Raw genomic sequence first — 13,417 nt, 5'->3', positions numbered from 1 at the left:
CGGTGTCCAAATATATCCGTCCAATATATCAATCTTTATGTCTCGACCATTTCGAGACTCCTCGTCATGTCCGCAATCATATCCGGGACTCCGAACAACCTTCGGTACATCAAAATACATAAACTCATAATATAACTGTCATCGAAACCTTAAGCGTGCGGACCCTACGGTTCGAGAACGATGTAGACATGACTGAGACACATCTCTGGTCAATAACCAATAGCGGGACCTGGATGCCCATATTGGTTCCTACATATTCTACGAAGATCTTTATCGGTCAAACCGCATAACAACATACGTTGTTCCCTTTGTCATCGGTATGTTACTTGTCCGAGATTCGATCGTCGGTATCCAATACCTAGTTCAATCTCGTTATCGACAAGTCTCTTTACTCGTTCTGTAATACTTCATCTTATAACTAACTCATTAGTTACATGCTTGCAAGGCTTAGGTGATGAGCATTGCCGAGAGGGCCCAGAGATACCTCTCCGACAATCGGAGTGACAAAACCTAATCTCGAATTATGCTAACTCAACATGTACCTTCGGAGACACCTGTAGTACTCCTTTATAATCACTCAGTTACGTTGTGACGTTTGGTAGTACCCAAAGTGTTCCTCCGGTAAACGGGAGTTACACAATTCTCATAGTTACAGGAACATGTATAAGTCATGAAGGAAGCAATAGCAGAATACTAAATGATCAAGTGCTAAGCTAACGGGATGGGTCATGTCAATCACCTCATTCTCCTAATGATGTGATCCCATTAATCAAATGACAACACATGTCAATGGTTAGGAAACATAACCATCTTTGATTAATGAGCTAGTCAAGTAGAGGCATACTAGTGACTATATGTTTGTCTATGTATTCACACATGTATCATGTTTCCGGTTAATACAATTCTAGCATGAATAATAAACATTTATCATGAAATGAGGAAATAAATAATAACTTTATTATTGCCTCTAGGGCATATTTCCTTCAGTCTCCCACTTGCACTAGAGTCAATAATCTAGATTACATAGTCAAATTTTATAACTTTAACTTAGGATAAAATTAACATTAAAAAAAGAGTACAAAATAAAACATAAATGGTTACGGCGGTGGGGTTTAACCATGTTACCTCCCGATTAAAAAAAACACGTTACCGACTAGCCAGAGCATATGGAGTCTTCATTAGCAAATAGCAAGCAACTAAAAAAGTCAGCAAAAGAGTCAAACCATGTAGGTCAAAGCATTGAACTATGGGTGGGCATAAAAGTGTATGTGCCCTCTTCATCGACTGATACACTTGTGCACTAGGTGACGGAGAAGAGTGACACAGCATCTCATCATGTATATATGGTTTTTTAGCACACCATGGCTGGCAGGCGGACAGGTTTTTGCACGCTTCACACGTATGATATGGTCGAGTTTCGAGCAGACTCCAGCTTGATGCATGGGGACACGCGTGGGCCACACAGAGGATCGATGCGCCGCCGCTGCTGTCTAGTCCTAAGACTAGTCACAATGCATATATTATTAGTCTATGTTACTACCTCTATAGTAGATAGTAACATATGTATTGTTTCATGCATTATTTCATTTATTAGGTTGTAGACTCATCTTTTCTTGATATGTGTGATGTTACAGTAACTAGCTATGTTACCATATATCTCTTTTTTTCCATTAATTACATGTCACGTCATCTATTTTATCAAGATAAGTGTGATGTTACCGTCTATATTACTCCCACTATAAATAGTCTAAGAGGTTATAGATACAATACCGATAGACACGTGTGCCTCTCCTCTGCCCTGCCGGGACCGACGTGCATTCGACGAGTCATTTCGCAGCGACCCTGTTGATCTCAACATTGAATTCTTCGGTTGCTGGCAAAATTCTCCGTGATGAATGAAAGTATATCAATTGCCTGAAGAAAAGCGAAACTGACGGGGCCCAAATTAGGCAACTGGTTCGGATCCGATTCCTCACTACCACACCGCCCGATTAACAAACCGCACTAGTAGGACACAATTATCTTACCCCGCAAAAAAAAGGACACAATTATCTTGGCAAATCGCATCCGACGGCCCGTATTCATCCTTACCCTCCAACTCGGCCCGACAGCCATCCATCCTTCCTCCTCGCCCTGCCTTTCCCTCCAAAAAATACTACTAGTACTAAAGCCCTGCCTCTACACCCACTGCCACAGAGACCCCGCCAAAACACGGGCCTGCATGCCACGGACCGAAGCAAAGAAAATCCCGTGGCGCACTTGATATTCATTCCTGCCTTGCCTTCCCTAAAAAAAATTGATATTGCTGCCACGTCGGTGTCCGCCGAGCTGAGAGTGAAACAAAGACAAAGAGAAGGAGAAAGCGAGAGGAGAGGCGGACGCGAGACGGGACTAGCGCCACTCCATTCCACTTCCCTCCCTCGCTTGCCTTCCTTCCTATCATAGCATTCCTAGATAGACAGATAGAAACCCCCGATTCTGATCGCCGGGATGAGGTTCTGACCCCCGATTCGGTCCGTCGATTGTGATTTCCCCTCGATTTGGTGCGGGATTAGCGGCCGGAATTAATCGCCATGACGGCGGCGTCGCCGATGGTGCTGTCCCTCCTGCTCTTCGCCTCGCTCACGGCGCTGCTCGTCCTGGCCCCTCGCGCGTCGTCGCCGCCGCTGCCGCTGCCGCTGCCCGTGGTGGTTGGGGACGAGGAGGCGCCGGCCGCCGCTGGGGGTGCTGCTGCGGGGAGCAGCGGCGGGGGGGCGGGAGTTGAGGAGGGACCGGAGGACCTCGCGCTGTCCCGGCGCGTCACGCTCGACGCCGGCGAGGGTGCGGCGGTAGCGTCCAAGGTGGCCTTCATGTTCCTGACCAACTCCGACCTCACCTTCGCGCCGCTTTGGGAGCGCTTCTTCGCGGGGCACGCCCACCAGTTCAACGTCTACGTGCACGCAGACCCGGCGGTGAGGCTGCGGCACCCCCCTACGCCTTCCTTCCGGGGCCGCTTCGTCGCGGCCAAGCCGACGCGGCGCGGGGACCCGAGCCTCATCGCTGCGGCGCGGCGGCTGCTTGTCGCCGCGCTACTGGACGACCCGGCCAACGCCTACTTCGCACTGCTCTCGCAGCACTGCGTCCCGCTCCACTCCTTCCCGCGGCTCTACGCGGCGCTCTTCCCGCCCAAGGCCGCGCACCACCACCGCCTCCCTAGCTATATCGAGGTGCTTACCGGCGAGCCCCAGATGCCCGCGCGCTACGTGGCGCGGGGTGACGACGCCATGCTCCCGGAGGTGCCCTTCGACCGGTTCCGCATCGGCTCCCAGTTCTTCACGCTGGCCCGCCGCCACGCCGTGCTAGTCGTCCGCGAGCGCCGTCTCTGGCGAAAGTTTAGGGAGCCGTGCCTGCAGGAGTCGCAGGACTCTTGCTACCCGGAGGAGCACTATTTCCCGACGCTTCTCGACATGGCCGACCCCGCCGGCTGCACCCGGTACACGCTCACGCGCGTCAACTGGACCGACAGCTTCGAGGGCCACCCGCACACGTATGCCGCGCCCGAGGTGTCGCCGCGGCTCGTCGCCGAGCTGCGCCAGTCCAACAGCTCCACCTATGAGCACATGTTCGCGCGCAAGTTCGCGCCCGACTGCCTTGGCCCGCTCATGGCCATCGCCGACACCGTCATCTTCAAAGATTGATCGATGCGGTGCTCTGCATCATAGCTACACGTAGGAGGTACGTTCTGACGCCTGATTTCTGTAATGTTTGAGGGTTCTGGACACTACTTATTGGTTATGCTCGTTAGCCATGCATGTATTTCAATCACAAATTTGCAGCCCATAGATGATCGAAACATATTGCAAATGTCATTTCACTCCCCAAATTTATTTAAGATGCTGCAACATGACTGAAGAACACTGAATACTTTTTTATGGGAAAAATCTCCTATCTACTTTAGTTTCCATATGTAAGCATGTTGCTTCATTTAATTCGTGAAGAAATGGACAACTCGATTAGGCTGGTCATAGTGGGGAGTAACTTAGACTAGTGTCATATGCATGACACTAGTCTAAGTTACTATCTTCATAATGCAAAATAACATAATAGTAGTACTACCTCTCTCTCAGTTTACAGGGTGCGCGTGTATCCCTAGGTCGTCAATTTGACCAACCTAATACAAATCATATATTATAAAAAATATACCAACATAAAATTCGGAGTTTCTACTTTCAAAAGGTATAATTTTTGTGTTATATAGTTTATATTAGGGTGATAAAATTGGCAACCTAGGTATACGCGCAGGACTTGTAAACTGAAACGGAGGTAGTATCATAGATGACTTTATTTATTAGCTCATAGACTCGTCTTGTCTTGGAAAGCGCTATGTTAGAGTAACATATTATGTTACCACCTCTCATTAATTACTTGCCACATAAGCAGAATTTTCTCGAAGTGTGCTACGTTACTAGCTAAGTTACTCCCATTATAACTAGCCTTAGTCTTGTGCTCTCTCGATCGATGAGACCATGCGTGTACTCCCTCTGGTCCTTTTTACTCTGCATATTAGAATTCTCTGAAGTCAAACTTCATAAAGTTTGACTGTATTTATATGAAAAAATATATACATCTGCTATGCTAAAGTTATATAATATGAAACGTTAAGTCATGACACATCTAGTAGTATTAATTTTAGATTGTGAATGTTGACACTTTTTTCTACAAAGTTGATCAAATTTTACGAGGCTTGACTTCAGTCAAATCTTATATGCGAACTAAAAAGAACCGGAGGGAGTACGTGTCAGAACTCAATAGTCAACAGCGATATGCTGAGACCGGACTGGGATCAGGTGACATGCCTCTTGGCAGTCACGGGGTAACTTGCGGCTAGCCATCCAGCGTTCCTTTGCGGCCATCCAGCGTTCCTTCTCCATCCAACTGCCGCCAGCGACCAAAGTGAAAAAAGGCCAACACTAAGCAGTTGTTTTTTGTACAGGAAAAACTAGACTCAACGTGCAGGGACATCAAAGAGGTAAAAATTGAACAATTTAGTAACACTTGTCATTACAAATTACAAGTAATTAGCATAGAAATTCTGTAGCCAGATCAAGCACACATACATGCGTAAATCAGCCCTAAACCTATGCATGACGTGGCCCGCCTCGGCGGCGTTTAACTCGACCTGGGGTACGTTCCGCTACCCTGGTGGTGGCGTCGGAGGAGCAGAAGGCGGAGGCGGCCTACTAAGCCGGCGGGCGCATGCGGAGGAGGTGCGGCGCCGGCGGGCGTTGCTGACGCCGGAGCAGCGCCGCGAAGCCGCGTACGCCTTCGACTTGTCATACTGGGCTCAATGGTTCGCCTTCGAGCACGAGGAGGCGAGGCGACGCGGCGTCCGCGAAGTCGACCGCAGCGTGCTGCCGCCCCTGCTCGTCGCCCGCGAGGAGGATCAGGAGGCGGAGGCCGCCTACTAGGCGGCAGTTGCGGCTGTCTTCCTGGAGAGCGAGGAGGACGAACGGCGCAGGGTGGCGGGTGGCGGCGAACGAGGAAGAGGAGGCGGCATACCTCGAACCGTGGCGCCAACAACGGCTGGCCGAGGAGCGCCGCGACGGCACAGGCCCCCGCGATAGCACAGCCGGCGGCCGACATCGCCGCCGCTTGGAACACGGCATTCCCTGAGGCCGGCCCTGCGTCGACGCTCATCGACATCACGTACTGCCGCCGCTTAGGGCAGCGCGCCGCCTCGTAGTTTAGTTCGTTTTTAATTTTTGTTAATGCAAACGTGGATGTGTGGACTCTCATCGGCCTTTGTGGCCGACTTTTAATGTTTACTTAATGTCTGTTTTTATTTGCAAAATGCCTGTATTTTTTTCGTGTCGTCATAATGGATCAGGCCAGTGTTGGGTGCAAGGGTCGATCTAAACGCGTAAACGGATGTTGGTGTCCGCTGGACCAACTCAAACGGATAAAAAGACGGATAAAATCACTCTCCGTTTAGTCGGCACGTTGGAGTTGCACTTATTGACTTGAGCGAGCTCGTCTGTTCCTCTTTTTCACTGCGTCGTTTCCGTTGCTCTGAAATTGCTAAGCGTTGGCTTTTCTCGCTTTGCTCGCTGGCGGCCGTTGGATGAAGAAGGAACGCTGGATGGCTAGCCGCATGTTACCCGGTGACTGCCAAGAGGCATGTCACCTGATCCCAGTCCGCTGAGACCCCCTGAGTGCCGTATTCAACGACTGTAACGCAGTGTGCTGATACGCATTGTCTTGCCTTTTGACTAGTTTTCCCTTCAGATTAGAGTAGTTGGCTCGCTGTATATTTCAGTTCTATTGGCGAAATCGAACTACTCCTGGCTAAGAAGCCTCATTTGCTTTTGCAGGTCTATCCGTTAAGAGTTGCGCGTGCGAGAAGACGAAAGCAGTGTCGTTCTTCTCCGTCCAATCTTCACACGGTTCAGACTGGTGCTTTCCCTCTGTGCCCTCCACCGTTCTTCTCCTCCTGGTACTTTTATGTAGACTTAAGTGGCAACAACCTAATGCAAAGCGGCAGGTGTTGCATCTGATGGTCAGTCCATCCATCCACTGCATTTTTCCTACCTCGTGCGGCTGCCTAAGGCTGCTGTTCTGTTGAAATGCGTAAAGGGATGGATTGTGGCGGTGTTCTGTTCAGCTGAAACGGAAAAGGAACTTTGTACCGGTTTATTTCAGCTTGTGTACATAACCAAGGAATGAAATAATCATTCTGCATTCAAGTTTTCGTAGCACTAGCACCGTGACTCTCATTGCTACTAATATTATTTTCTGGAATGCACTATATTTTTTCTTTGGACAATGGGTTGATTTTATTAACTAGAAAATGAAACATCAAGTGGATGAGCACATACTCCTTCTTTCATCTGTATAGGGCTTAATGCGTTTTTCAAGATCGTCTTTGACTATTGATCAGATTAATACTACATGACATGCATAATGTAAAAAAGAATATTATTGAAAGCTTCTTTCACATACGAATTTGACAGTATACTTTGTGTACATTGTATGTCATATGTTATTATTTTAACATTGGTCAAAGTTAGGCTCGAAAAACGCATTAGACTCTATATAAATAAAAAAAGGAAGTAACTAAGATGTATGTCATATATTATTGCTCTAACATTGGTTAAAGTTAGCCTCGAAAAATACATTAGACTCTATATATAGATAAAAGGAGGGAGTAACTAGGATGCACTACTTCCTCTGTCCCGAAATATAGGTCGTTGGACAAATCGTTCCGACCAGGTGAAAACCGGGGAAATGACCTTATTACCACCGCTAATCGTCTTCCACCTCTGCCCAGGTCCTCTGCACCCACCTTCACTTCCGCGAAAAATCCTCCACCCAGGTCCTCCTCTGCCCTTCCCAGCGCAGGGTCGCCGTTGCTGCTCCTTCCCCGCCCAGGGTCGCCGGTGCCGCTCCTTCCCTGCCGCTGCCGTGGGAGTTGGGCACGCGAATATCTGTGTTAATTCTGGAAACAATTAATACTCCACTGCACTGCTAATTTTGGAACAATATTCCTCAAAAAAATTGGAAACAATAAATTTTGGAAAGGATCAATACTCCACTGACAATAAATTTTGGAAAGGATCAATAATCGATTTGGAAAGGATCAACCTATTATTGCATAAATTTTGGGAAGAAACAATAAATTTGAAGTACTGAAGGAAACAATCAATCCTCCAATACTGATTTGGAGTATTAATTCGAAAAATGACCTATTATTGCTTTCTGGCACTCATCGAAACTTCGAAAGCAACAAATATTGGAAGAGATGCACCTAGAGCCGAAGGGAGCAACCAAACATATGAATGCATATAAGGAACAACTTTTCAAATATGTGACCAGGATGCATAATAAGAGTTAGTCCTCGAACTTATGTGATGCAGAGAGCGATGCAAGCCCATAGAAAATCATGAACTGATAAATTCTGTACTGCTAAAATCATCCTGCATATCAAATGGTCAAGCATCATTGTAGGCAGTGGGGACGTTCTGGCTAGTAAATATGTGTAGTTGTACCATCGACGGAAGAACAAATCTATAGAAGTTCTTTAAAGGAAGATCCGCAAGAGAACTCTGAAAATAATCAGAAAATGCTGGCATGAAATTGGTAGGATTGCAGCTAGCACAAGCTCAAGAATAGAAGCATTTCCATCCATGATCCACCTAGACATATTAATAAGGCACTTCTGCTTCGGTACACCTCCCTAAACATAAGGACGGCTCAGATTAGCTGATACCTCTTCATAAGTAAGGGCATGATAGTCATATTTTATAAATTTTTCATGTATATGCTGTTTTTTTGAGACACACGTATACGCTGTACATGAACGGGCGTCCACACCTAGCGGCGCTGGGCTAGCCCATTCAGCCTTTTTTTTAACCGCAAAAAATAGTGCGTGCTGCAGGATTCGAACCTACGTCCTCCTAGGATTAGCACAGCCGCACTAACCAACTAGCGTACATTTTTTAATATTAAAATAGAACATTGGAAAAGCGCAACATTTTCTGTTTGGTATTTTTCTTTTCTTTTTTGTTTCTTAAATGCGTGAAGTTTTACAATTCGTGATTTTTTTTAGAAAATGAAGACAAAATTTAAAATTCTAGAATTTTTCTTCCAAATCAGAGAACTTTCTTTTCAAAATTGATCAGTTTTCTTTATAAATTCGTGAACTATTTCGCAAATTGGCGATTTCTTTTTGAAAATTGTTCAAGTTTTTTATAAAATTGACGAACTTTGTTTCTAAATCAATGATTTTTTTCCAAAATCAATGAACTTTTCTTTAAAATTGATAAACTTATTTTGAATTTTTGATGAACTTTTTTTAAAATCAATAAAAAACAAAAGAAAAAAATAATAATATAAAAACCCATGTAAAAACCAAAGAAAAAACCAGCCCAGTTGAAAAGGAAAACCAGAGTCTTTTTTTTTAGCATTATATTTGACGCACTACAAAAGATGGAAAAATAAAAGCTTAGACCATGATCAACAGAGGTGTTCGAGTAGGCGAGATGGCTCCGCCTAAGAGCATGTCGTTTTCCGACATCCTTGAAATAGCACCAATTATTTTTTTTCATGCCTTGTATGACCAATTCAACGCGTCATGCCAAGTTATTTTGGTTTTCGACAAGTTTTGCATTCTTCAGGGTTTTCTCCGTAAAAAACTCCTGATAAATGGGCGGACGTGTCATAACTTGCATACAGTGTCATGAATCGTTCAAACCTGGCATGGATGACTACCATGGTCATGCCCACATGCTTGAAAAGGTTAGGGTCATTTTAAGAATGTCCAAAAGTAGACCATGTTTAATGGAGGATGTTCGGGTTGGCTAGAACACTCTACCCGAGGGTACAGTGTTTCCAAACATCCTTCAAATGGCTAATTTTTCCCACCTCTTTCTATTATCAAATCAAGGCACCATGTCAAGCTATTTAAGTTTTCCATAATTCTTGCATTTTCTAGAATTTTCTCGGAGAAAACTGGCTGATAAATGGCCGGGCGTGACACAGCATGCATATGGTGTGGGAAATTCATTCAAAACTAGACCATGTTCAATGGAGGGTGCACCTGGATGGGCATGCCCATGGGAGGCAACCATGCTAGGTTTAACAAATTTTGACACCGTATACAAGTTGTGACATGTTTGACCATTTTATCGGTCTTCTTTTGCTAAGAAAACTCCAGAAAATAAACCAAATCAACTTGGCATGGTGCCTTGAATTGCTCATAAAAGGCCATGGAAAAAATGGGTCCATTTCTTCTGCTTTTTACTGCGGAAATTGGGGCCATTTCAAATATGTTGAAAAACAACGTGCTCTCAGACGAACCGTTCTGACCTTATCGAATAATCTGCGTTGACCATGGTGTTTTTTGGACATCCTTGAAATGACCCTAACTAATAAATACAAAGGGATACAATTAAAAACAGTAAGTGTTTTCTAAAAGCATTTAATAAAAAAGTTATAGAAAAAGAATTTAAAATCATTAGTTTAAAAAGTTAGTTTTTTTAGGGGAGTTTAAAAAGTTAGTTAAAACATGTTTTTGGTATTCAAAAAAGAGAAAAATGAATTAACAAAAAAATAAGAAATGATATGAAAAATACAAAATAAAATAAAATGCTTAGTCCTTGGCCTAACTAGGCGATGACATTGCTCCTGTCAGGCGCGTGTGGGCCCGGTCTAAGAGCTCACGGATTTGGAAAAAGTTCATATATTTTTTACAAAATATTCATGGATTTGAATTTTCTTTAAAAAAAGGTTTTCTCGGTTTTGGGAACCTCGGCTTCCCAGCCATTTTTTTCTGGTTTTGGGACCTTCTCGGAGGTCGTGAACCGTGTTTTTTCTTTTTCTTTTTTATCTTCTCACTTGTTTATTTTTTTGTCTTCTTTGACTTTTTGTTTACTCTGTTTATTGTTTCTATTTCTCATAAATTTAATTTTTTTTAGAATTCAAATTTTGTCCATATTTTTCTATTTTTTATGGAATTCCAAATTTGTTACTGTTTTTCAAAAAAATCTTCATGTTTACCTTTTTTCTTTTATAAAAAAAACTGTTCGTGTTTTGACATTCTGAGCAAGTTTAAAAGGCATGATTTTTTTGAAATTTATGTACAATTTTTAAAAAACAAATATTAGTATTTTATGAACAGAACAGGAAAACTAGAAACCCTAATGAAAACCATGCAAAGAAAAAGGAACATAAACCAGAGAGTGAAGGTGCTGTGTTTTTTTCTTGGTGTTATTTCTCTAGAACAATAAGAAGAAAATAGGATTAGTAGAAAGATTAGATGTGCTAGCCCAGCTGGTTTGGGCGGTCACACGTAGTGCTTGAGGGCTGTAGTTCGAATCCGGAACGAGGACATTCATTTTTTGATATTAAAACTAAAAAGCCCATGTGGGAGGGCTGTTCGCTGGGTATTATACGAACCTCAGTGTATATGTAAAAAAATGAGTACAATTTGTAAAAAGTCCATACTACCCTTTATATGTTTTGTGAGGGGGGGGGGGTGTACCGAAGCATTGCTCTAAGTAAGGCTTCAAATAATACAACACATCATAGTTTCTCTAATCATAGACTTCAATTTCAAATAGAGATGGTAAATTGCTCATGGAGATGAACTTGATCATGATTTAATCAAGTCAAGACGCACAAAGAACCGAATAATTAACTGGATAAAAACAATTGTTTTACAGGGCTGTGGTCACTACATATGCATACCATACTAATTTTTGCTATAGTTGAGGCATGTCATTGCAGTAAAATGTAACTAAGCTTTATCATTGTCATATTCAATGAGATTGTGTATCTTATAAAAATATGATTGCTTACAACAATGAAACGTCAAATTTTTAGTGCTAGGGCATCTCCAGTGTAGACCCTCAAAATGGACACTGTTTTTGTCTGAGGACCCGTTCTACAATCGTTTTTACTCTCTCGTAGTCTAGGTTTTTAGGATGTTCATCATCTTTGCTTCAGCGGCGACAATGACGATGCTAAATAAAGATTCTTCGGATCCTGCCATCGGTCCTATGGTTGGGGATAAATTTGGAAACCAGTCTATTCAAGAAAGGATGGCGTTGATAACCCACAAGTATAGGGGATCGCAACAGTTTTCGAGGGTAGAGTATTCAACCCAAATTTATTGATTCGACACAAGGGGAGCCAAAGAATATTCTCAAGTATTAGCAGCTGAGTTGTCAATTCAACCACACCTGGAAACTTAATATCTGCAGCAAAGTGTTTAGTAGCAAAGTAATATGATAGTAGTGATAACGGTGGCAAAAGATAATGGTAGCAAAAGTAATATTTTTGGGTTTTGTAGTGATTGTAACAGTAGCAGCGGAAAAGTAAATAAGCGAAGAACAATATAGGAAAAGCTCGTAGGCATTGGATCGGTGATGGAGAATTATGCCGGATGCAATCGATCATGTAACAGTCATAACCTAGGGTGACACAGAACCAGCTCCAGTTCATCAATGTAATGTAGGCATGTGTTCCGAATATAGTCATACGTGCTAATGGAAAAGAACTTGCATGAAATCTTTTGTCCTACCCTCCTGTGGCAGCGGGGTCCTATTGAAAACTAAGGGATATTAAGGCCTCCTTTTAATAGAGTACCGGACCAAAGCATTAACACATAGTGAATACATGAACTCCTCAAACTACGGTCATCACCGGTCGGGGTTAACGGATCATAACACATAATAGGTGACTATAGACTTGCAAGATAGGATCAAGAACTCTAATATATTGATGAAAACATAATAGGTTCAGATATGAAATCATGGCACTCGGGCCCTAGTGACAAGCATTAAGCATAGGAAAGTCATAGCAACATCAATCTCAGAACATAGTGGATACTAAGGATCAAACCCTAACAAAACTAACTCGATTACATGATAAATCTCATCCAACCCGTCATCGCCCATCAAGCCTACGATGGAATTACTCACACACAACGGTGAGCATCATGAAATTGATGATGGAGGATGGTTGATGATAATGATGGCAAGGGATTCCCCTCTTCGGAGCCCCGAACGGACTCCAGATCAGCCCTCCCGAGAGAGTTTAGGGCTTGGCGGCGGCTCCGTATCATAAAACACGATGAATCCTTCTGCCTGATTTTTCTCTCCCTGAAAGTGAATATATGGAGTCAAGGTTGAGGTTGGTGGAGCGTCAGGGGGGCCACAAGGTAGGGGGCGCGCCCAAGGGGTAGGGCGCGTCCTCCACCCTCGTGGACAGGGCGCGGGCCCCCTGTCGTGGATCTTTCTTCCAATATTTTTTATATATTCCAAAAATAATCTCCGTTGATTTTCAGGTCATTCCGAGAACTTTTATTTTTGCCCAAAAATAACACCATGGCAACTCTGCTGAAAACAGCGTCAGTCCGGGTTAGTTCCATTCAAATCATGCAAGTTAGAGTCCAAAACAAGGGCAAATGTGTTTGGAAAAGTAGATACGGCACAGACGTATCAACTCCCCCAAGCTTAAACCTTTGCTTGTCCTCAAGCAATTCAGTTGATAAACTGAAAGTGATAAAGAAAAACTTTTACAAACTCTGTTTGCTCTTGTTGTTATAAATATGTAAAGCCAGCATTCAGGTTTTCAGCAAAGATTATGAATTAACCATATTCACAATAACACTTAGGTCTCATGTTTACTCATATCAATGACATAATCAACTAGCGAGCAATAATAATAAATCTCGGATGATAACACTTTCTCAAAATAATCATGATATGATATGACAAGATGGTATCTCACTAGCCCTTTCTGAGACCGCAAAACATAGATGCAGAGCACCTTTAAAGATCAAGGACTGACTAGACATTGTAATTCATGGTAAAAGAGATCCAGTCAAGTCATAATCAATGTAAACTAACAGTAATGGATGTAAATGACAGCGGTGCTC

General features: G+C 43.5%; 1 protein-coding gene across 4 annotated transcripts; it reads left to right on the top strand.

The window, feature by feature from the left end:
- Positions 1 to 2,330: 2,330 nt before the first annotated feature.
- Positions 2,331 to 6,727, top strand: LOC123188718 (glycosyltransferase BC10). 4 transcript variants are annotated; one of them, XR_006495122.1, is made up of 3 exons: positions 2,331 to 3,714; positions 4,973 to 5,008; positions 6,351 to 6,727. XR_006495122.1 is itself a non-coding variant. In XM_044600951.1 (2 exons), the coding sequence occupies exon 1, from the start codon at positions 2,574 to 2,576 to the stop codon at positions 3,675 to 3,677; it is 1,104 nt and encodes a 367-aa protein (XP_044456886.1). In that variant the 5' UTR covers positions 2,331 to 2,573; the 3' UTR covers positions 3,678 to 3,714; positions 4,973 to 5,011. The 4 variants fall into 4 exon arrangements, 2 of the variants coding, with proteins under 2 accessions (XP_044456886.1, XP_044456885.1); XR_006495123.1 differs by lacking the exon at positions 6,351 to 6,727 and adding an exon at positions 5,078 to 5,269; XM_044600951.1 differs by lacking the exon at positions 6,351 to 6,727 and having other exon boundaries at positions 4,973 to 5,011.
- Positions 6,728 to 13,417: the final 6,690 nt, after the last annotated feature.

The sequence above is a fragment of the Triticum aestivum genome, chromosome 2A (assembly GCF_018294505.1).
Source record: "Triticum aestivum cultivar Chinese Spring chromosome 2A, IWGSC CS RefSeq v2.1, whole genome shotgun sequence".
Lineage (NCBI taxonomy): Eukaryota > Viridiplantae > Streptophyta > Magnoliopsida > Poales > Poaceae > Triticum > Triticum aestivum.
This window is presented reverse-complemented; position numbering and strand designations above follow the sequence as displayed.

What these genes read in the sequence shown, in the direction of transcription:
- LOC123188718 (XM_044600950.1), top strand. Translation starts at nt 2,574, where the DNA reads ATGACGGCGGCGTCGCCGATGGTGCTGTCCCTCCTGCTCTTCGCCTCG.